The sequence below is a fragment of the Danio rerio genome, chromosome 3 (genome assembly GCF_049306965.1).
Source record: "Danio rerio strain Tuebingen ecotype United States chromosome 3, GRCz12tu, whole genome shotgun sequence".
NCBI classification, from domain to species: Eukaryota; Metazoa; Chordata; class Actinopteri; order Cypriniformes; family Danionidae; genus Danio; species Danio rerio.
This window is the reverse complement of record NC_133178.1, coordinates 49,747,836-49,773,303: the sequence shown is the minus strand read 5'-3', so window position 1 is coordinate 49,773,303 and position 25,468 is coordinate 49,747,836. Positions and strand designations below refer to the sequence as shown.

Below are 25,468 nucleotides of genomic sequence, written 5' to 3'. Positions count from 1 at the left end.
ACCTTCTTGCTGTAAGGTAAACGTTCTATCCACTGCGCCATTGTGCAGCCCTTAATTGTAAGCTTGGCAATCAATTCTGGAGAATTTGATGTTTCCCCAGTCAAACAAAATGCCTGAGGACACTTCCTGAGAGATGGCCGTCAAATGAAATGGCTTGCCTTAAAGGGACTTTGGTTTCAGTCACCTGATACTGCGTTTTCATGTAGGCAAACAGAAGAAGAAAAAAACTGCGTAGTAAAAAAAAAAAGTATGACAATGAAAATGCCCTTGTTCATGTGGACGGAGCCTCAGAATGGCTTGGTTCAGCAAGAGCTTTGTATTTGTGACATTTATTTTGTGTGTTTGGGAATGTAACATTTGCCAAGCCACTACCTGTGGAATAAGAAGCACTTAACAACTAGTTGATTTCAACAAAAGAGAAACTTGGGTTATGGCCTTGGGTGTTTTCACCCCCAGACTAAGGCATCTTTCTGTAATTATTAGTACATCATATTACTAATATCTGTGGCGCAGTGGGTAACACAATCATCACCTCACAGCAAAAAGGTCACTGGTTCGAGCCTCGGTTGGGTAAGTTGGCATTTCTGTGTGGAGTTCTCCCTGTGTTTGCGTGGGTTTCCTCTGGGTGCTCCGGTTTCTCCTCTCAGTCCAAAGACATCTTTTATAGATGAATTGGGTAAGCTAAACTGGCCGTAGTGTATTTGTGTAAGTGGGGGTGTTTTTCGGTGATGGGTTGCAGCTGGAAGGACCTAAACTGCATAAAACATATTTATTATATTTATTATTTCAATAAAAATATTGTTATTATTATTAGTAGTAGTAGTAGTAGTAGTATTAGTAGTGGTGGTAGTAGTAGTACTAAAAGTAGTAGTAGTAATTTATTATACCTAATAATTATTATTCAGAAAACTTAAATAAAAACAAGATTTTCAAAACTATTTTTTCATGAGTTATACTGGATAATTTACTTGCTTTTATTTAACAATAATTTTGGAGCTAGACCACGTTCTTATAGACCAATTACCATGTTTGTAAACATTCAGGATGCGCGCGCAGGGAGGTGGCAGAAAGCAACCGGGAGCGCTAGCATTTACAGCGAGGGAATGACATCAGATGCGGTTCAGTTTGTTGTTGTCTTAGAAATAAGATAAATTACTTACATATTATATATATATATTATTATTTACATAATGCTTACAGCATATTATAACAGCTCGTCGCCCAGTGATAAGCACAGTGATTCAGCAAAATGAACGTTAAAGTGAGCGGCGTTCATCTGACAGCTCCAGTTGTGATAGCACCCTCCCAATAAATATTGGATAAGACGAAATGACCAAGCATCCAGCCCGAAATATACAATCTCAATGAAGCTCCGAGTGATTTTACAAGAGAGAAGTTAAAGGTCTACAAGTCTTTGGATGCCAACAATGTTGTTCTTTGAGGTCATGTGCAATAAATATTGCTCCATGATGACCAGATTCAAGAGCTAAACACCGAGATTCCGCCTAGCCAAAGACAAGGAAACAAGACGGAGCTAACGTTATACAAGGCCTGGGTAATTAATCACCAACGCGCAAAATGACAGCATTCTGACAGCGAACTACACCTGTACGGCAGGATATGTGAACCTACACATAAAGGTAAAGTTGGTTTTATATTCGCACATTCAGACTTTCTCCTTAATAATATAATTTCATAAAAATATTATTTGCAAACTCTAAATAGCGAAATCATATTAGCAACAGCCAATGCCTATCAAAGTACAACATTGTTCACAGTCAAATAAACAGTGTTAATGTTGTTTTCAAGTCACACTTGCAGGTTATTTCAGACCGAATATTCAAAGTGCCGTGGTAAACAATATAGGGAGTTTGTCACAAGTTGTCACTGAATGAATGTGTGAATATAAAACCAACTTTACTTCAATAAACGTTTCATTCTTAGCATTCAGTGTCCGCAGTTTAATTAACCATATGTAACTGTTTTTGCTGAAATCATTTCTGCAATCAAAAACGAGTGATGTGTCTGATTCAGCATAGCGTGAACTGACCTGATATGACATGGGAACTGCAGAGTCCAGCATTTCTAATTAGCTCCTCACTTCATTCAGCTCCCATTTAGCCAAAGACTGCAGCCGGTATTAAAGCAGTGTGTGGTGTATGGTAAAAGTTAAGTTTTCCATTTTTAGACTCGAATTCGGCATCCTACCGCAAAACACGACATCTTTCCCATTGTAGCCTGTCTGTTTTTTGCAACCGGGGACCCGTGTGACGTAATGTATGTCGTAGGTTGGTAATTTGTCTATTGACCCTAATAACATATAATTACATAAGCCTGGCCAGCGCATTCAGATTTAATGTTCCATGGAAGAACAAACGTCAGGCTCTTTTAACATTGACTTCAGAAAATGACAACAGACTTTTCACTTTCTCTGCTTTAAATGAAACTCTTTATTATAATTGCACTAAATACCCATTACCATCAGGACCACCCATTACCAGTGTCGCTCAAAGCAGTTAGAAGTGAAGAATGAAAGAGGATGTGCTCAGTGATAGTATGATGATGAAAATGCTGTCTGTCGCTGTCTTCAGTCATTTCTCTGCATGACTATATGCTAATTATTAACACATGCACTGTAATGTTTTATACTGAAAGGTAGACGATTGTTTTACAAAAGTATTTTTAAGAGCTTTTTTTTCTCACTGAAGGAAAGAGCTGTGATTTGTTGAGGGCTAAACGCAGTGAAAACTTTAAAGTTGATCGCAAACCTACCCGTATGACATTTTCTAAAATGTATTTAACCTTCTAGGGCTTAGTGGCCACATAAGTGGAGAGCACATTTTAGCTCTTAAGTGGCTATTTAAAATACATTGAATGTTTGATGTTTTGTTACATACATACAGTGTCATCCTGCAACTGTTTTGCAGCAAATGAACTGCCCCAAACACTATTTTTAACTGTCCAAAATGGTGAAAAATTTGTTTTTTACTCTCTGATAGTCAAAACATGTTCAAAAAATGCTGTTATATATGCATTAGTAACATTCAGGAAAAAGTGTTTGATGTAAATTCAGACCACGAGTCCACATATATTAACATAATTTTTCTCTAAAAGTACATCATATCAAAAGATGATACTTATTTTAATTAGTTTCCAAAAAGCCCAAATAGCAAAGACAAATAAAAAAATGCATGTAAAAAACACCTTGGGCCATAACCTCTTATGGCTTGATGAGTGGACAGCACTTAGATTTTAGCTCTTAAGTGGCTAACTTCTTAAGGCCCAAGGTGTTTTTATAAGCATTTTTTGTATTTTTATTTGCTATTTGGGCGCATTACAAGGACCACACTGCCGGCCATAGAGGACATCCAGAAGAAACACTGTCTGTGCAGAGCACGCAGTATTCTTGAGGATTCCTCTCACCCTGCTCACAGACTGTTTTCTCTCCTGCCTTGCGGCAGGCACTTCAGGCTCCCCCCGGACAAAAACCAGCAGACTGAGGAACAGCTTTTTCCCCAGAGCTGTCTCCCTCTTGAACTCTGCCCCTCATTGACTCTTTTGCCCCCTAATACACTCCCACTCTAACTTATACTCCTCTTCAAACACTGCACTGTTTAACATTTGCACATTTAAAATTCACACATATTCATTGCATTACATTGCACTGATTCACTTATTCGAACTGTACATACCCACTGCAAATGTAAATTTGTAATTTTGTACACACCCACTGTGCATTTGCATTTGTAATTATTTTTATCTATCTGCACACTTCTGATTATTAATAGCAACCTGTACATATATTAATTTATTGCAAATCTCTCTTCATAGCTAATTCAACCTGTATATAATGTTCATAGCACATGCATTTGTAAATATCACCATAGTTTTTCTATAGTTGCACTTTATAACTTATACCTGTATCCTGCACTTGCTGCTATTGCACTCCTGGTTAGACCTAAACTGCATTTTGTTGCTTTGTACGTGTTCATGTGTAATGACAATAAAGTTGAATCTAATCTAATCTAATCTAATTGGAACCTTAGAATAAAAATCTAAGTACAATAATTTGATATTATTTACTTTTAGAGTTAAATGATGTCCATATATGTGGACTCCTGGTCCGAATTTATATAAAACACTTTTTTTCTGAATGTTTTTAATGCTTTTAATATGCTTTTTAATGCTTTTAAAACATATACATTTTTTTGAACTGGCTTTGACTATCAGAGCGTAAAAACTAAATTTTTCCCCATTTTTACGGTGGCCGGGAAGTGTAAGTAAATTCCAGGTCACCTCCGGGGTGTGGTACATTCCCTTTCTGCAGGGAATTTGTAATTGTAAATTTGTTTCGGGATTTGTAAAAGTGTTTTGCGTCTTGTTAATTTGTTTTCTAAAATGTAAATTTGTTTTGTCCTTTGTAAAATAGTTTTTCCTATGTAATTGTGTCTGATGATAGGTAAAAATGTTTTTCAAAATGTAAATTTGTCTCGAGCTTTGTAAAAGTGTTTCAAACTTTGTAATGTTGTTTTGCACTTCCCGGCCACCGTACATTTTGGACAGTGAAAAATCGTGTTTGGGACATTTCATATGTTGCAAAACAGTTGCAGGATGACACTGTATGTCTGTAACAAAATACAAAACATTCAAAATATTTTAATTAATATAAAACATTATTTGGAGGTTCATTCTGCTGTGGCCACCCCGGATTAATAAAAGGGACTAAGCCGACAAGAAAAAATGAAAACATAATTTTTTTTTATAAAACAGCCTACATTTTTGTAAAATTGACATAAATCTGACTGCATTTTCTAGGTAAAATGGATCCTACAGAACAGTGTGATGGCAACATCTTTCATTCCTTTTTACATTAAGGATATTTACAATGACATATTATTGACAACTAATTTTTTTGAACACTATCTTTATACAAAACCAAATAAATACCAAAAACGCGTTATTTATGATTTATAATCAAATACAATTGCCTTACCTAAAGTATTTATAGACATATGAATGACTTTTCTGGTGTGGCCAGTGTTTCTCAGTACACTTTGTATGGCGTTGTACTTTTGATGTAGAGCACTCAGGATCCAACCATGTAAAAGGGATACTATGTTTCTAACTAACTTGGGCTCTTTCTGAAAATGTATCCCTATATACATTTCTGGAGATTGCGAATTATGTAGCCATGAGTGAGTATGGCTGCATTTCGCCTATAAAACGAATGTTACGGGGTGGTGTGATGCCCTTCCTTTTTGCACTAGCAGCTAAGCACTTACCTCCCTATGGGCGGCTTTCCCGCAGTTACCATTTTGTTTAGTTAGATCACCATGTACATCGGCGGACTTGAGACACAGAGAAAGGTTGACTGCAACAACGGGGTTTGAGTCTGACGAAGAACCATTCCAAAAAGCAAGTAAGACAAAAAACAAAGGCCAAAAAATAAGAAAATAACAGAAAGAAATGTGGAAAAACTGAAAACGTCACTGTCTTTTTTCTGGGTTGCTTTACAAAACACCATCGGTTGGATTTAGAGAAGTGATGGGTGCTGGTAGATCAGTGCTTTTTAAAACACTATCCTTTAGGTTTAGGGAATGAGGTGGGTGATGGGATCAGATGGCCGGTCAGTCAGTCAGTCAATCGACAGTGGTGTATTCACGTGAGAAGAGCACTCACGAAAGAAATTTGAAATCTTAAAGCATTCACAGTCCCCTCTGGTGGATTTCTGAAAACAAAAAATTGCAAAAAAAAAAAAAAAAAAAACTTCTGGGACATATTTGGTGCTCTCCAGGAATGTATATAGGGCTATGTTTTCAGAATGATCCTGATTTGACTATGTGGTCACAATGCACTTTTTCTTTTGTGTTTGCTTTTGAAAAGGAGCTTAGCTCCTAGGAGTTTAACTTAGTGGTACGACCAACTCCACCTTCTCGAGTGTCTCTGTAAAAATACAACAAAATGTAACACTTTAAAAAATGCAGATTTCCACACAATCAGTTTGCGTTAGGGCAACATGAAGGAATTAAGTTAACTTATTAGTATTTACAAATTTAAGTTGATTGTACATAAATCACTCCCAAAAAATCTAATTTAAAAGAAAATAGTTTTTAGAACAAATAGCTAACATAATTTCCAGATTCACAACAATATAAACAGCAAAAATATTGGTCAAGGTGTGTATTTTAGATGAGCCTGGGCTTGTATTTATGACAAAAACTGCAGTGATGCAAGTATAATACCAATCTGTCGATAAGCACACACATTCTCCTCTGTTTCTGTTTTGTTTTGGTCTGAGGAAAGAAGGACGTGCTGAAAATGGAGAGGAGTCAACGTTTCCTTATTCATATTACATTTCAACAGGATAGAAAATATTATAGTTATACAGTTTATGAAGCACAAAGCAACTGTTTTAATTTGCAGTAAACTTCTGTGAAAAGAGCTGGTCTCTGGCTGACGGATGTGTGTCTTTAGTGTGGAAAGAGTGTTGAAGTTGTTTTCGCATTGAGTGAGTGGGCTGATTTTCTCAGACACGCGGCAGATGTGCCAGGCTGTGACTCATGCCACCTGCACTGCTCCAGCAGGTGGAAAAATACTGCAGACTCCTTCCCCAAACTGAAATACTGCAAAACATTTGCCAAACACGGCTGGCCATTTACATCATAATATATGGGAAGTGTTTAGCTTAATTGAATTGAATTGAACTGAATTTAATTTAATATTTTTTTGTATTTCATTTAAAAATGTAGTTCAAAAACAAAATAATATAGATGATATTACAGTTTTTTATTAATATTTTGAAAAAATGTCATATAACTATTTTAAATCTAACAAAGAATAGATAATACGAGTACATTTAGAAATAAATACAATTTCTCCTTGAACATTTTGCACTTAATTACTTTAAGTTTAATTACTTTTAAATTTAATGTTTTAAAGTAATATTTTTAAATTAAATGGTATATATGATAAACATAAACATGATAAGAAAATGGAAACACTGTAAAAACAGATTGATTACTTAAAAAAAATGAGTAAACTCTTTGTCTTAAAAATGACAAGCAGACTTTACTTATAAAAGCAAGAAAACCAGCGGCCTGGTGGGACCAGGGCTGGCATTGTTCTTGCTGTGGGGCTAACCACTGGGCTGCCATGCTGCCCGATCTTTGGTAAAGGAGGAGAATGGGGAGGAAGGGGGGTTTCTTCCAAATGAAGATAAAGACTGTGGTTATTTATAGCTTAGGACTCATATGATTGGAAGATCATGATTAGCTAATACCAGACCGGCTGTGATAAATCATAAGCACGTGATCCTCTCGAAATAAGTTTATAAATAAACCTCACTAAGTCAAAATGATTTACTTACTAAGTTTACAGTACGTTAATATCACTGCAATATTATGTTACAATATTATAGACTGAAAGATCCACTGTAAATGCTGCTCTCCAAATGTAAACATGTAAACACCGCAATCAAACTATTACCGTCGTGTAGTATTTTCGCCGTATTCACAATAGTCTACACACACAGCTTTCTGACGCTATGTTACCTACCGAGTGCATCTAAGTTACTGTGAAATGCCAGCCTGATCTCACGAGAAAACGTAAGTATTTTACGTTTTGGCAGTTTAGTGGCTAATTCATACGAATTCGTACAAATTCAGTCGTAAGAAAATGTACGATTTTAAAAATGAGGCGTGGCACCTCACCCCACCCCTAAACCCAACCGTCATTGGGGGATAAGCAAATCGTACAAAAATGTACGAATTAGATCGTACGAATTTGTACGAATTAGCCACTAAATGAAAAAGTAACGAATTGCCGTGAGATTGTGTTGGAAATGCAGAGTTTTTTTTTTCTGCCATTCACTGTGCGCTATCAAACATTTCATTAAAACTACAGTCTTCCAGCAGTTTCTCGCATAAAATATCTCGTTTGCCACGGGGGGCATGCATGAAGTGAATAAAAGTGAAAGTGAAAAACTGCAGTTAAAGTCAACAAATTAATAATTTGGCAAATAATTTGATTGTGAAAGCAACATTTACTCGTTTTCAGTAAAATCGTAATATTTGTACAGAGAATGTAAAAAACAAATGATAATACTAATAATCAGATCATATGTAAAGACATTGTACAGGTTTTTCTATCTTACACTGTAAAAAATGCAATTTCTTCATGTTGCCCCAACACAAAAATTGATTAAGTTAACCTTTTTTTTTTCAAAGTTAATTGTATTGAGCATAAATAAAATCGTCCGTTGTTCCAGCAAAAATTTAAGAATTGTATTGCTTCAACTTGTTTTATATAAGTAGCTTGAAAAAGCAGCATGTTATTTTTTGTAGTGTACAATTTTACATTCAATTCAGTGTATTACCTGAATCTCAGGATTCATTAAAAAACATCTTCATTAGAGTTTTAAAACTGAACTTTCTAAGGCTAATTTGTAGTTTAAAGGGCACTTATTTTGCCCCTTTTAAGCTTTAAGATAAGTCTTTTGTATTCCAGAATGTGTCTAAAGTTTCAGCTCAAAGCACCCATCATATTACTTATTATACCTTTCAGAATGTTAGAATTTTCTGCTCTAAACACAATGTTCTGTAGCAGTTTTTGTTGCCTGTGCCTTTATTGCTAGATCGCCCTGCCCACCATTCCCGTGTGCCTGTCAGAGTGTGGCTCAATCTCTATTTGCGTGCGTCAGATATACAGCACAGTAACAGACATGAAGGAAGCAGATCTCACGTAATGTTTCTGAGAAATACTATAGTAAAAACTTTCCCGAAGACTATTATTTTATTGTTTTGGAGTTAATTCAAGCCTTTCTGCAACAATGAATAAAGTTGTAAAACTCATTCTTGATCACATTTGATGATGATTGATGATCACAGAGAGCTGAACAGATCTTTTAATCCCAGTTGCTTTGCGCACCTCCTGTCTTGTGATTAGGTTGTACACGTTACCACGAAAACATGTTAATACGCAGGTGTCAATCAAATCAGTGGGCAGGGAAACCACACTCCTACATCACGTTGTGGTGGGCCTCAAAATAGGAGGGATTTGAATTCTATTTTAGTGTCAGGAATTTAAAAAAATGATTTATTTTCTTTATATCACCCCAATATGGCTGTGGACACACTATACCTAAACACAGTTCTGACCAAACAGCTTACAAAAGATGATCTTCATCATAGCTGCCCTTTAAATAATATATTTAATAACAGAATCTGCATTTTTGGGTGAACTGTCTGTTTAATCCTGATCTTCAAGCTTTACTCTTCAGCAATAAAGGCCACTTTATCAATGCTGGTAGAGTTTGTTTAGGGATGTGTTTTAGGACTGATGTGTTTTGGTAAAGGGGAAGCTGAGTGTCTAATTGCGTATGTCCACAGCTCTCGGGTTAAAGGCAATTAGAGTAAATGAGGTTTAATGGTGCTGCAGTTGGCCAGAGTGCCAGCTGCTCATTTAAGCTGACATGTTCTCACCCCTGGACCGCCCTCAATCCTCCAAACCCTGTCTAACTGCACATGTCCCGCACCACACCATCCTCATGTCATTTCACACTGCTCTTCTTACATGCAAACTCACTGCGCTTCCTCTAAACTCATTATTTTATCTTCACCTAATGCAGCATTAGGAAAATTCAAAGGTACTGTGCACCTCCTTTTCTGTAATAACTTTTAATACTTTACTTAACAAGCATTGCATTCTATATTGATTCATGTGCATTGAAGACACTATTGCTATGAAGTTTTTTTTTTCATTAAAAATATGAAAAATGTGTCACTGTTTTCTTTAGCACCAAATAAGCATGTTGACATTTTATTATGTAAATATTTCAAAATAGCACTGATTGTGGTGTATTTTATCAAATAAAATCACCTTAGTGAGCATGCAGATCTTTAAAAAAATATTCAAAAGGATATACCTACTATAACAGGTATAAGAATCAAAATTGCAAAACAATTGATCTCCACAGTAATGTAATACTAATACAGGGTAGATAGTAATAATCTATCATGGAGAATTGCTATTACCCTCTGACATATGATATTTATACAGTTGTGTGAAAAGGTGTTTGCCCCCTTATTGATTTATTTGTTTGCATGTTTGTCACATTTTACCATTTCAGATCATCAAATAAATTAAAATATTAATATAAGATAGCATTAGTTTCATTTTGCTAGCCTCACCCAGGCATAATTACTGCCACGCCTGTTTGCAATCAATAAATCTTTTAAGTAAGACCTGCTTGACAGTTATGAAGGAGGTTATGAAGCAATTTCTAAAGCATTGGGACTGCAGTGAATCACAGTGACAGCCATAATCTATAAGTGGCAAAAACATGGAACAATACAGAACCTTCCCTGGAGTGGCTGGCTGAAGAAAATTACCCCAAGACCACTGCGAAAACTTATCCAACAGGTTACAACCAATATACAATGAACTGCAGGCCTCACTTTACTCAGTTAATGAAAGTGTTCATGACTCCACCATAAGATAGCGATGGGGCAAAAATGATTTGCATGGCAGAGCTCCAAGACAAAAACCACTGTTGAATGAAAAGCATAAACACTGGCCTCGGTTTTGCCAGAAAATGTCTCAGTTACTAACATAACCCTCTTTCCCCAAAGAGGGATGGAGACATGTCTGAAAAACACTTTGGGAGACACTTATCGGCTCAGCAGGTGCCAGTGGTTAATCAATAGTAGAGTGTATAACTGGCAAGTGCAGAGCAAGCAGTCAGATTTTTAGCCTGCTGAAGAGCCAAACACTCAGCTATCAGCTGGACACCCTGCTGCTGCTATTCAGGGAACAAGGGTTACATCAGTAACTGAGACGTTCCCCTTCATAGGAACTCCAACGTGTGCCTGGAAGACACTTTTGGAAAAGTGTATGGAAAAGACCACAGCAGCTAAGACTGTCACACCCCTGATGTAAAGTTTGCCAAGCATAGCGTGAGCGAACAAGCATTACCAAGGGCATAACTTTCCAATTTGCCCTAGGCAATACCGTTACATGGGAAAAATTTAGAAGAATTTAGATCGGAGTTTATAAATGTGCTTTTACCTAGCTAAGAGTAGTGTAGGAATTTTTAGATGATTGGGAAAGCATGCCAGTCCCTGAAGGGCCACCTGCTACCCAAATAGGGAGAATGGATGGCAAAATGGACATATGGGCTAGCCCTAACAAGGGGGACTGCTACATATGATAAGCTGGTTTGGGGGTAGGGAATACACTAGTCTACCTGAAAAGGGAGAACACACTCTGGCAGAAAGACGCATATAGGATCACCAATGAGGACAACGCTGGCACCGTACCCCAGCATGCGGGTAGATCAAGCGGACATACCAGACATTGTAATGGGCCAGGCACCTAGCTCCTCTGCTAAGTCAAGTGCTGGGGGCCTCGGAGAAACTCTTTAGGGTTCACAAAATGGAGAACTCACTTAGAAGAGCAGAATAATCGCATGTATTTTCGAGTTAGGTAGCATGTCGCAGCAAGCGTTTTTGACACTGGACTTAACTTCCTCCTGATTCACCAGGGTTACCCAGTAATCAGGAGGAACTGGCTCCACTTGAAGATTATTTAAAATCTTGCGAATGTGTTAGGTGTCACCTAGCCTGAAGCTCTACAGAATATGTTAGGGAGGTCCTCCATGCATGATAAAACAGAGTGCCCGACAGGGAGCCTGAGTGAGAGGACCTACTGCCATGTTCCCCCATTGTACATGAAGAATTGGAGTGAGCATTCTTCAGGTCTTAAGTTGCAACCAATCCTATGGACAAACGGACATTCTGCATGAGCCTCTTGACCAGCATCCTGAACAGATGACAGATCAAAATGCGAAAATTTTAACCCACCGCTCTCTGGCTACGATGAAGTACAGGCATTAAACCCGCTCTCCATCTTGGCTGGAGGGACTAGCTTGATTGTATCCTTCACCAGGACAACAACAATTTCCTTGTGCAAGACAGGGGTGGTATGGCAATGGCTGCTTTAAATACACAACTGAACTCGAGAGGCAGACAGCAAATTGAATCGCATAGCCGGGTTTGACCATCCACATGAGCTATTATGGTGGGTTAAGCAGCGCTAACCAAGCTGATAGAGTGTGAACGAGCAGCATCACCGGAATGATCACTGATGTATCCGTCAATGGGGCAGCTTGTGGATGGGGGGGAGCTTCAAGCAGTGGATCATCCCGAGGAATACTGAAAATAAGAGTGGCGCGATCACGAGCCAGTAGAAGAAGCTGTGACGGTGCAGCATCTTTGAGCCCTTCTTGACAAGTAACAGCCAGTGCAGACAGGTACGGCTGGGTAGCAGTTCTCCGAGCCGGCCAAGAGATGACCTGCTCCATCACACATGACTGATTTCTCACCACTGGGGACTCCTGGGTAAAGTTACTGACAGTGTCACAAATTAGGCCAGCTTAGAATATGGATGCGCCAAGAAGAAAACTTTGTTGGCGTTGCGCATATCTACCAGGGTCAGCCAAGGGTGACATTTTTAGACCACTGTGTGGCCATCGTCTTCCCCAGGGCACGGGCAGCCAACTTGAAAGTCATGAGAGCATAGTCGATGAACTTATGCATAACCTTAAGAAAGAACCTCACTTGTACAGCACGGCCAGGTGCAGGGAAGAAACACCATGGCTCGTGGTGGTGTGGCCGTTAAAGACACATATAAGCCTCCTGCCTTGGACCTGGGTCCAGGTAGCGCCACTATCACTTAAGGAATAGATTCATACCCACGGGCCGCTTCGCCACTGGGTAGTAAAAAAAACCCTCTATAACTGTGTGTGCTCATTGTTTGTCCCCGGGAAGAAGGGAATAGGAGCTGGAAAGATTAATCATACATCAGCCCACATGTCACATCCCTCTTGTCAGTCCGGTGGTGAGACTGGGGAACAAGCCATCTCCAACCCCACTGCCGAAGCAGCCCAGGAAGCGCAGCCCTCTTGTCCGACTCGAGAACTGTGACCATGCATTACACCCTGTAAGGTGGTAGCGATCCCCGTCTGTCATCTGAAAATGCCTCAGATGACACGATGGCCGTCTGATCTCTGGTGTCATCAGGTGGAGGTGCAACCACTGGGGACTCCTGGGTAAAGTTACTGACAGTGTCACAAATTAGGCCAGCTTAGAATATGGATGCGCCAAGAAGAAAACTTTGTTGGCGTTGCGCATATCTACCAGGGTCAGCCAAGGGTGACATTTTTAGACCACTGTGTGGCCATCGTCTTCCCCAGGGCACGGGCAGCCAACTTGAAAGTCATGAGAGCATAGTCGATGAACTTATGCATAACCTTAAGAAAGAACCTCACTTGTACAGCACGGCCAGGTGCAGGGAAGAAACACCATGGCTCGTGGTGGTGTGGCCGTTAAAGACACATATAAGCCTCCTGCCTTGGACCTGGGTCCAGGTAGCGCCACTATCACTTAAGGAATAGATTCATACCCACGGGCCGCTTCGCCACTGGGTAGTAAAAAAAACCCTCTATAACTGTGTGTGCTCATTGTTTGTCCCCGGGAAGAAGGGAATAGGAGCTGGAAAGATTAATCATACATCAGCCCACATGTCACATCCCTCTTGTCAGTCCGGTGGTGAGACTGGGGAACAAGCCATCTCCAACCCCACTGCCGAAGCAGCCCAGGAAGCGCAGCCCTCTTGTCCGACTCGAGAACTGTGACCATGCATTACACCCTGTAAGGTGGTAGCGATCCCCGTCTGTCATCTGAAAATGCCTCAGATGACACGATGGCCGTCTGATCTCTGGTGTCATCAGGTGGAGGTGCAACCACTGGGGACTCCTGGGTAAAGTTACTGACAGTGTCACAAATTAGGCCAGCTTGGAATATGGATGCGCCAAGAAGAAAACTTTGCTGGCGTTGCGCATATCTACCAGGGTCAGCCAAGGGTGACATTTTTAGACCACTGTGTGGCCATCGTCTTTCCCAGGGCACGGGCAGCCAACTTGAAAGTCATGAGAGCATAGTCGATGAACTTATGCATAACCTTAAGAAAGAACCTCACTTGTACAGCACGGCCAGGTGCAGGGAAGAAACACCATGGCTCGTGGTGGTGTGGCCGTTAAAGACACATATAAGCCTCCTGCCTTGGACCTGGGTCCAGGTAGCGGCCCCATCACTTAAGGAATAGATTCATACCCACGGGCCGCTTCGCCACTGGGTAGTAAAAAAAAAACCCTCTATAACTGTGTGAGCTCATTGTTTGTCCCCGGGATGAAGGTAATAGGAGCTAGAAAGATTAATCATATATCAGCCCACATGTCACATCCCTCTTGTCAGTCCGGTGGTGCGACTGGGGAACAAGCCATCTCCAACCCCACTGCCAAATCAGCCCAGGAAGCGCAGCCCTCATGTCCGACTCGAGAACCGTGACCATGCATTACACCCTGTAAGGTGGTAGCGATCCCCGTCTGCCATTGAACATGCCTCAGATGACACGATGGCCGTCTGATCTCTGGTGTCATCAGGTGGAGGTGCAAGCATCCTGACGGATGAACCGACACAACCACACAAAGCTTGTGTAGGGCATGCTGCTTTAGGAGTGGGTTGGTTCGCGGGTCCCGAGGCAACAGATAAACTCCCCCTGTGATCCTCAGATCTGCATTTGTGCTAACCTGCACTGGTAGGAATACTGCTTTCTTGATAAAATCAGCTTAGCAGAGGTACTCTTCAGTGTTTAGTGTGAGGCTCTGAAGCACAAATCTAACTGCTCACTCTGCATGCGCAAGTTGTACACTCTACTAATAATTAATCACTGGCACCCGCGGACCTGAGCTCTGCCAATTCATTGGCATTCATTGGTCCATTTTCTTACTCTATTACTGACCTCAAGCTGAAGCTTACTTAGGTTCTGCAGCATCACAATGATTCAAATAACACTTACAAATCCACTTCTGGGTGACAAAAAAACAAAAAAAAAAAAAAAAAAACAAGACTTAAGAGTGGCCTAGTCAAAGTCTTGAACTGAATCAAATTGAGATGCTGTGTCATGACCTTAAAAATGCAGATTAAGAGTGCAGATTTTGCTGATAAGGGTGGCCCAACCAGTTATTAGGTTTAGGGGCTATCACTTACTTATACAGGGCTATGTACTTTTGTATTTTGTTTCAAAACTGCATGATGTGTTTAATTGTGTTTTTTTTTTTTTTTTTTTTTTACTAATATTTAAACATTTTTTGATGATCTGATATACTAAATTGTGGCAAACATGTTAATGAATAAGAGATTGGTAAGGGGCAAAACATTTTCACATCATTGTATGTGTGTATATATGAAGAGTTTAGATGCAAAACCATATGGAATTTTCTATATTTTAGCAATGGCCTTGAGCATGATGGATGTCCTTCTTGTAGGACTCCTTTAATGACAATGAGTATACCCTATGCACCACTTTGGTCTCAGACCTCACAGACCCCATGCTTGCCTCCTCTTCCTTGCTAAATTAGATCAAGTGCTGATTTCCACTGTGTTGTACCACTAGTAGTGATGATTCTCTCGAACCAATCAGTGATCAGCAGTGAGTATATGTCACACTTTAGTTAGGATATGGCTAGCTTTAAACCTCACATGAGGTGGTGCTAAAAGAATACTATGCATGGAAAGCAGCATAAAAGCCTCCAAAAGAGAGTTGTATTGAATCACACCATATCATTCAGTGGTTATGAACCAGTCCAGACACCTCACTTCACAAATACAAAATATCATGTGGACAAAAGAGTGCATGGCTGAGGAAACTCAAAAGGATACAAAGACAATATGATCACAGTTCAGTACCAGGAAACCAACCAGATGACAAAATCCTGACAAATGTAACCCTAAAGCACATGATGATTTAAAGAGGACAAAATGATGGTTAATAGTCAAAAATATTAGTCCATATCACCTGTATACTTTAACAACACACATGTTGATGGGGTCTTGTATCTTGTAGGTTAATGTACATCTAGTATATGTTCATCTACATGAGGGTTTCTCAACTCTGGTCCTTCAGACCTTTTTCCTGCAACTAAGATCTGCTTGTAGTTTCATAAGCTGCATCTCAATTCAGAGCATGTATCCTTCAGTCTGGGAAGACTGACCTGAGCATCGTAAAGTGAGATGGTCTTGCCTACAAATGACTGATCTTATCTCCTAGCAACTGTATCAGCTGCTGCTAATGAGCAGCAATACCCTTTTATTGGACTTTTTATTGATCTTAAAACTCATTAAATATGAAAAAAGCAAGCTTTATAAATTGTTTAAATACACCCACTTTGCTCTATGTATGTACAAATCAAAACATATATATAAACCATTTATAAAACCAGACCTTAGTAATAGTTCTCGGTTGACTCATTTAAAGGCATAATTTACACAAAAATTATTGATTATTTAGTCACTACAATCTTGTTCCAAGCTTGATTGAGTTTTGTTGTTCTGTTGAACATAAAACATTATATTCTGAATAATGTTGGATAAAACAGGCATTGACTTCCATTATATTTTTATTCCTACCACTAAAGTTTTTTTGTTTTGTTTTGTTTTTCATCAGTGTAATTTGTTTCAGTTTTTTCCTTTGTCTTTATCAGAAGAGAGGTTTGGAACAAGTGAAGGATGAGTAAATAATGATTATATTTAAATTTTTAGTAAATTTCCTCAATAAATGTGTAATCTTGGTTTTCCTTTAAAAAACATCTAGTCAAAATCTGTCCGCAATGAGTCTTGCAATGAACTTGGCCAGAGGTTCCACTCAATACTGGAGTGCCGGTCTCCTGAAGAGTTTAGCCTTGATTCAAATTACCTATAAAAATACCAGAAGATTTCTAGTATACTTAAAATCTTGATTAGCTGGTTAAGGTGTGTCTAATTGGGGTTCGGCAGGAGACCAACCCTCCAAGACTGAGTTTGGGCACCACTGTACTACGCAATGAAATTTTTTTTTTGAGTCTACATTTGAAGGAGCCTATGAATTAAGACAGCCTTCGATGTGCTGTGATAATGCAATCAGGCTTCAAAGGATGCAGCCTCGAAGTTCAGCCACTTCTTATAGAAATCTAGAAGACATTGGCTTTTTTTAATCCAAGAACACGGAGAATAGACATTCTCATGAAGGCTAGTTTTACCTTGGAAGAACAAAATGGAAAGGAAATGAGAACACAGAACACATCCTGAATGTAGTGATCTTACTGGTGGTCACATTAAATAAAATGCTGAATATTATTAAGTGTGTGCATAAGCCTTGTTGACCAAGCTGCTTTGTGCAATCCAAATTGAGTCTCAGGAAATGCCTTTATTAAAATTATCAATTAAAAGTTATGTGAATGTTTAATTTTCACCATTGCATTTTCAATCAACTCCAGTAAGAAATTCCTGCATCTCTGAGCTGTAATTAATTGTGAATAAAGAAGTGCCGCTTCTTTTTTTTTTTTCTATTTCACTTCAGTGTGAAAACAATCATGGCCACAGTATTGGAATGCTGTTCTGTTTAAATCTGGCCAATTTGAAGAGCCCTTAGGAATTAAGAATTTCGAAACGTACAATTGATGAACACTTCATTTTGCGGATATACAGCGGATTACTTTTTATGGATAATTTATTAATTTTTACAATAACAATGTTATTTAGCGAAATAAACATTATATATTTTGATTTCACACAAATGTCTTTTTTTTAAGTTATTTTTATTTATTTTTTGGGGATTGGTTTTTATTGTTATGATTTAATGTGAATTTATCTTTTCATTCGATGGACCGCAATAGCCATAGAGGGCCGGAGCAAGCTTTACTGGCACTCTAGGCAAACGACGATCACTTTCTGAGAGCCTTACATTAGTAAGATATATTGGGATTGGATAATGGGGATCTAAATAAACAATCAGGAGGGTTAACTCTTCAAAGGGTTTAGGGCAGGGATGTCAAACTTAATTGATGGAGGGCCGCAACCCAGCACAGTTTAGTTCCAATCCTGCTTCAACACACTTACCTGTAGGTTTCAAACAAGCCTGAAGGACTCAATTTGTTTGATCTGGTGTGTTTAATTAGGGTTGGAACTGAACTGTGTGGGGCTGTGGCCCTCCAGGAATCGAGTTAGACATCCCTGGTTCAGGGTATGGGGATAAGACCTCCCGAATGGAACTTGTTGCAAGTCTGCATTTGACGTAACTTGTACTTGCAGAGTATTGGAATTGAACATTGCCGGTTGAGGATAAAAATGAACTCCAGGATGTAACATACCCTAAAAGCTCATTTTAAGAAAGTCCTTTATTTACTTCTTCAGGTGTGTTTGACTTAAGTTGGAGCAAAACTCTGCAGGAAAGCGTAAATCAAGGACCAGTGTTGAGAACCCCTTTCCTGGATATTGTGTTTATTGGTTGTGTTGATAGTTTGTGTTTTCATGTGGACAGTGTGGGTGTCAGAGTCATGGACACCTCATGGGTGAAAGGCAAAAGCACCTCTACACTTTCCCGTAAATCCTCATCCACACCTCCCAGTGGTCAACCACCTGGATCACCAGCAGACACACTGATCTCAGAGCAGGCTGGTGAGCTGGCAACATCTCCAATCCCGACCCCCCCTCCTGGAGACAGGGGCAGGTAAAACGCACCGAACTTCCGTCATCCTTTACCCATTCTCCACTGTCATTCCAATGTACTGTATATGCATTTCACTGTCACGCTACTTGCATTAACTAACTTGAGACATCATTGTTTTCATTCAGCTATTGACTCTCTTGCTTTTGTTGCATTTGTGTATTAATGACACCATTTCTTCTGCTTTTTCATGCTTTTGTTGTTCTACTTATTGTTTTATATACCTATAAATATTTTTTTTTTTCTACAAAGTGCAGTTAGTATGGCCGTGCACACACTGCAGATGAAAATGGTTGTTTGATAGAATGTTTTTGCTGGAATTTTAACACAGACTTCAGTTGTTTACTTTTATGCCACTATCACACTAGACTTTTCGTTCCATTGACTTCTATTCATACACATACAATTGCGTCAGACCGGAAACGTAGCCTTGCATTTTCATTTTGCTGCATAACAAAGTGCATGAAACCAACAGAACTTCAAAATGTGAAAAGAATTTGCTTATTTTAGCAGTTCCGCATCATCCTTTATATCACACGCCTTTTCGCAGCACAATCCAAACGAATTTTGCGCAAAGTCTAGTGTGACCATGGCTTTACTATGTAGTGTGTACAGAACCAAACTTAAAAACTAGATCTTGAAAAACTAGCATTGAATTATTATTTACTCTCCTGAGTGTTGTTTTTTTCTTTAGATTTTTTTAAAACACCACTTGTCAATAAATACAGACCATGATTAAGCTTTGAAAAACAGGCAACATTGCCATAGATTGTTTTCATGTGAAGCATATTCTATACAGAGTGTTTGAGAAGTTCTGCGCATAGACTAATGACCAAGGTCAAGAATTAACAAAAAAAAAAAAAAAAATATATATATATATATATTTATTCAAAACATATTAAGATGCTTTGCTTTTTTATGACATTTTTACAAACATTTTTTTTCCCCAAAAAAAATAATAAATAAAACACCAGGTGAGTAAATGATCATTTTGCATTTCTCATTTTTTGTTGTAAGACTGACTCCTGTATTCAGTTTCGAGGAGAGGTGTTCAAATTCAGTCCTGGAGGGCCAGTGTCCTGCATACTTATCCCTCAACTTGACTAAAGACACCTGTCTGAAAGCTTTTATCAGAGATTGTCTTACTACAGCAGTGGTTCTCAATTCCAGTCCCCAGGCCCCTTCCCCCCTGCACATTTTGCACATTTTCCTTACTTAACACAACTGATTCCAATCATCAACTCACTTACAGAGATCCATGAACTGATCCTTGTGTGTCAAATAAGAGAAACATACAAAATGTGCAGGCTGGGGTGAGGAGGATGGGTGGTTGGGAGTTAAAGGTTAAGGTTGCTTTATACTTCTGCATGATCAGCGTGAACCATAACATGCTTTGTGCATAGTCGTGCATTTATACAAATATACTGTGTGTTGTTTAGGGTTGCTTTCCAAGTGACACTTCGGAACGCTGGATGGCAGTAGGTTTTTATGTTCCTCTGTGTCATATTTCTTCGTGGCTGTTTTTTTTTTTTTTTTTTGAACGCCGCATTAATGTACAAGTATCTAAAACTCGCTCATTCAGAGGTGGGAACCAGCAGACATGCAACAACTTTAATCATGAGGTAAACACAAAACATCTGGGGCCTCATTATCTGCGCTGCATACGCACAAAAACTATGTATACGCCAGATTTTATGCTCACAATTGAGATCGCTAACGATGAAATTAACGTGAGAATGTGCGTTGGTCCACGCGAACTACATGTCTGGCGTACGTGCATTTCTTGTGTGTGTTTGTTTTGTTTCCATTGGCAACTTCTAGAGGCTATTGTGTTAAATTGCACACTACAAAGTATCTTTGAGCCATGCAATGGTAGCTGTATGGGACGGGATCATTCGCATGTGTAGCAGGTATATAATCCTACTACATTACAAATGCAGTACAACTACTACAGTAGTATTGAAGTGATACTACTGCAATAATGCAGTACAACTACTCCAATGGTAGTGAAGTACTACAACTACTATAAAGCAGTACTGTTACTGCAATACAAATTCAGTACTTCTACTACTTTTCCTGCTCGGTGGACAATGGTTTCCAAATGAGGTTTCAGTATGTCAGTTGTATTGCTGAACGATATAGGGCCACGATATATTGTATTGCACTTTTTAGAACTACAGAAATACATCTACCATACTGCAATACTTAATAAAAACTGTAATACTTATGTATCTAAGTGCAATAAATTGTATAACATATCACTATTTTGCCCCGCTCAGACCATATGCATGCGCTTGACACAGAAGTATAAATAAGCCAAAAAGGGGGCCGAGGACTGGAATTGAGAATCACAGTGAGATGAGGGAAACTGTATTACTTACAATTACAAAAAATGTAATACTAACTTGGTCACAGCCAATCACATAATGACCTCTTCCTTCCTCCCCTACAATCATAAGAGGTCGCATTAGCCATTAAGCCATGTTTGTTTGCCTTCCATAGGCTTTCTTTTTAGAATGTCTAGTAACCCTCGTTCACCTAGGCCAGGGGTCACCAATCTCATTCCTGGAGGTCCGGTGCCCTGGAGGGTATAGCTCCAACTTGCCTCAACACTTCTGCCTGTGTGTTTCAAGTATACCTAGTAAGACCTTGATTAGCTTGTTCAGGTGTGTTTGATTAGGGTTGGAGCTAAAATCTGCAGGACACCGGCCCTCCAGGAACAAGTTTGGTGACCCCTGACCTAGGGTATCAATATTATTGCTTCTCATTTACTTTGAATGGATTGGTATCAAGCATTGCTAAAGTGAATTCTGGGTCTGACAAGATGCATTGGGTATCTTGCGCTGTGAAGAAGTAAAAAAAAAAAAAAAATCTAATTTTCAAAACAGGCCTGGAAATAGCTGAATTTCAAAATGGAGGAAAGGTGTATTATCAGGGTTGGTAATCGCCCAGTTTATAACCAAAATGTCTCCGTTTTTGTGTCCAAGTTGGATATGATTCTTCACCATAACAATCACGTCAGTGTGAAGCTTCAGACATGCCCTCTGTCAATTGTTAAAATCATGTGAATGGGGTGTAAGACCTTGATTAGCTGGTTCAGTTAGATTTATGTAGGGTTAGAGTTAAAATGAGGAAGACATTGGCCCTCATGGACAAGGACTGGACATCTCTGATTTAGAGGAGTCACTCCTGGATTCCAACATGGTTGATCCTTTTGCAGTGTGTACAGGCCTATATTTGTCACAATTTGGTAGGATTGATTTCATGAATGTAAAAGATTCTTGCTGTGGCTTCTGATCCATTCAATTTCACTAACAATCAACCATTAGGCCATATTGTAATCATACATTAACAAAGTGAAGGTCATGCCATGGTTCAGTCATTGCATTTAGGGTTTGCGATGGCTGATGATTTGACTGGCTTACCTCCTCGCTCTGACGCTCTTTCAGTGATGAAAGGGTTTTTGTGTCTGTGTTTAACTGCTCTGGGTTTTCACCATTTTTAGAGTCCTTGGTTTCATCACCACCTTTAGATAGAATATTATACATTGCCCAAACCCTCTGGCGTTGGGTTCTTTAACTGAAGTAGGTTTTACCTTGGTGCAGTGCGCAGACACAAGGTCATTCTCAATGCAATTATCTGTTTTCTTTTTGATTTCAATGCATCGCTGTGCTTTTCGTCCCACTGGAGTCAGGCGCCTGTATTTTTCGTTGCTAAGCTTGCTGTTTGCCAAACCTGTCGCTCATTGTTGCGCTAAACTGGCTAAATGCTCACAAACATGCAAACCAAAGGATCCAGAGAGTATTGTATGACGCTAGAGAGCCACAGCTGGAGCTAAACATCAACTTTTGCGCTGTCCCAGTTGACCAGAGCTCTCTCTCCTGTGTTTGCTCTTTATTGTTTTCAATATCTGCAGCTCAGACGACGTGTCGCCCAATCGGCCGGATTCCTCACATGTCTATGTGTCCCACGTGGAGGAGCGGCCACCCCCTCCGTACCCTTCCTCGTCCTCCCATCCCGGCCCTCACCATTTCTACCCCAAGCCCCCTCCCTGCGCTCGTCCTGTGGCCCCTGGCCCAGAGTCCCAGCCACCTGCCTCTCCGCCTCCACCCCTGCGGTGGTCTGGCTTTGCCCCACCCCAGCCCCCGCACCAACCTCAGCACCAGCACCAGCCTCAGCCCCAGCTACCACCCCCTTCCTCCTCCTCCTCCTCCTCCTCTTCCTCACTCGATATCAACTCCAACCCCAAGCCTAGCTGCCTGCACTTTCCCAAACACGGCCCTGTGTGTGACGCACCGCATGCCTCTATGCTCCATGACGTCAATTCTTCGCCCCTCTACATTAAAACCCCTCTCGTGCTGACCCGCCACGACCCCCCTAGCCTCCCCTCTTCCGCTCCCCCGCCGTGGGCTGCCTGTCCATGTGCCCGTGAGAGAGGACCCCCCAGGCTGACTAGGTAAATACCGGCTGCCTGCGGCCACCCCGCCTTCGCAACACACTGGGACGGCCACCAGGGCTCCCCACACTGTCTAAGCGGTCCATACTGGCTACTCCATCTTGTGTTTTCTACTTGCTTTGTAAAGTTATTGCTTTTTCAGCCTCATCACGCAGATGCTGTAACATTCTCATTGTCTGGGAAAGCCTGAGGTTGCCTAGCAACTGAGGATGTTACTGGTGTTTAGTGAAAGTGGATCCTTCACGTAGAAATCAATGTTGCTTTAAAGGGTCATCGAGATGTCATTCTGTTTTTCTTTTCTTCAGTTTTTCCATTTTTTTTTTTTTTTTTTTGTATTTTAATTGAAGTTTGATTTTTGTGTCATTTTTCATTGTAATTTTTAGCAGATTTTGGTAACTGGCTTTTTTTGTGGTGCTTATTTATTTGCAGATATGTGTGTACAGCTTTTAAGAAATATTTGCTTTATTTTATATATTTTTAAGCATTGTTTATTTTACATTTTAATTTTAAACTTTTTTTGCCATTTTTTCCTTTTTGTTTTATATCCAACATTATTAGCTAAAGAAATATATTTATTTATTTACTGTTTTTTTTATTATTAGTTTGTCAATGGTTACATGGTTATATGCATGCAGATGAATATGTTTTCTTTGTTTGTAGGTACAGTTGAAGTCAGAATTTTTAGCCCCGCTTTGATTATGCTTTGTTTTTACTTTTTAAAATTTTTCCCAAATTATGTATAACAGAGCAAGGAAATTTTCACAGTATGTCTGATAATATTATTTCTTCTAAAGAAAGTCTTAATTGTTTTATTTCGACTAGAATAAAATCAGTTGTTAACTTTTAAACAACATTTTAAGGACAATATTATTTGCCTCTTTAAGCTATTTTTTTCCGACAGTCTACAGAACAAACCATCATTATACAATAACTTGCCTAATTACCCTAACCTGCCTAATTAACCTAATTAACCTAGTTAAGCCTTTAAATGTCACTTTAGCTGTATAGAAGTGTCTTGAAAATATCTAGTCAAATATTATTTACTGTCATCATGGCAAAGAAAAAATAAATCAGTTATTAGGAATTAGTTATTAAAACTATTTTGTTTAGAAATGTGTTTCAAAATCTGCTCTCCATTACACAGAAATTGGGAAACAAAATAAACCGGGGGGCTAATAATTCAGGTGGGCTAATAATTCAGGGGGGCTAATAATTCTGAATTCAACTGTCTTATCAAATGCACATACACACAGTAAACTAAGTCTTTGTTCCAAAACCTAATGAGCAGTCAACCTAGATTGCTATGTAGATAACTTTTTTAACACAAAAATTTGTTTTCCCAACACAAAAACTCAAAGTTGTATTGTGTTTAATGCATAAAAAGGAAAATCCATTACCATAAAATCTGGACAGACTTAAGGAAAATTATATTGACTTAAAAGTAGCAAATTCCTCATAAATTAATTCCTTAAAAATAAATTGTAAAGTACAATATTTATTAATGGTATTTGTTTTATTAGCTAAACGATATGGATGAACATACTGGATGAACTGTAAATGCAGTCTCTTGTGCACTTCATATCAGTGTTTACTACATGGCATGCACAAATGATTGAAAGCATGAAACAGAGCATAACTGAACATAATTCAACATATTAGTGTTACGGGACATACATACACTGGCCAGTTGAATGGGTAGACCTTGATAGTATACATGGTTGGGTCTTTGTTTGTCTTCAGAATTGCCTTAATTCTATGTGGCACAGATTTAACAGGGTGATGAAAACATTCTCAGGGATTTTGGTCTATACTGACATGACAGCATCAGAAAGTTGCTGGGGATTTGTCAGCTGCACATCCATGATGTAAATCACCTGTTACAGCTCTCTGGATTGAGATCTAATAGAGGCCATTTAAGCTTAAAGAACACTAGACTTTTTTTTGGAAATAAGCTCATTTTACAAGTCCCCTAGACATAAAAAGTTGAAGTTTACCATTTTTTTATCCATTCGGGCAATCTCTGGGTCTGGTGGAAGCACTTTAAGCTTAGCACAGATCAATCAGATTAGAGCATTAGTATATTGTATACCAAGGCTGACTAAAAATGCTATTTTCTAGGTTAATATAACAAGGAAGTCAATAATCAATGAATTTTGCTGCTGTACCTTGGCTAATGTAGGCACAATGGTTTTACACAGAGCTGTTGCCTAGTTATCAAGCTGGTGATTACTTTAAGGTACAGTGTAATATCATTGCACCTGCTGCAGCAATTGCATTGCAGCATAATTTCCTGATTATTACACCAGAATGAGAGTATAGCTGCATCCCAAATGGCACACTATGTACTCATACACTATGTACTTATGCACACACACTCAATAGCAGAGTATATGTATGTAGTGTTGTCCCAAATGG

General features: G+C 39.2%; 1 protein-coding gene and 1 long non-coding RNA gene across 24 annotated transcripts in view; one reads left to right on the top strand and one right to left on the bottom strand.

The window, feature by feature from the left end:
* The window catches only part of arhgap44a (Rho GTPase activating protein 44a), a 157,016-nt gene that overhangs the window by 102,042 nt on the left and 29,506 nt on the right, over window positions 1-25,468 (top strand). For 5 of the 23 annotated variants that reach the window (XM_021471464.3, XM_068219178.2, XM_021471460.3 and 2 more), the window contains 3 exons: window positions 9,626-9,643; window positions 18,412-18,600; window positions 22,514-23,053. The exons of 4 other annotated variants lie outside the window; for them this stretch is intronic. In XM_021471464.3, coding sequence (XP_021327139.2) covers window positions 9,626-9,643; window positions 18,412-18,600; window positions 22,514-23,053 — 747 coding nt within the window. Of the gene's footprint in view, window positions 1-9,625; window positions 13,067-14,497; window positions 14,878-14,970; window positions 17,137-18,411; window positions 18,601-22,513; window positions 23,054-25,468 lie in introns of those variants that run through there. 14 more of the 23 variants (XR_012401206.1, XM_073944974.1, XM_073944968.1 and 11 more) reach the window with 4 other exon arrangements.
* LOC141381279 (uncharacterized) lies at window positions 1,619-5,728 on the bottom strand. Its single transcript, XR_012401211.1, has 3 exons — window positions 5,491-5,728; window positions 3,793-5,392; window positions 1,619-3,610 (listed from the first exon to the last, which is right to left on the bottom strand). It is a non-coding gene; the product is annotated as an uncharacterized lncRNA (long non-coding RNA).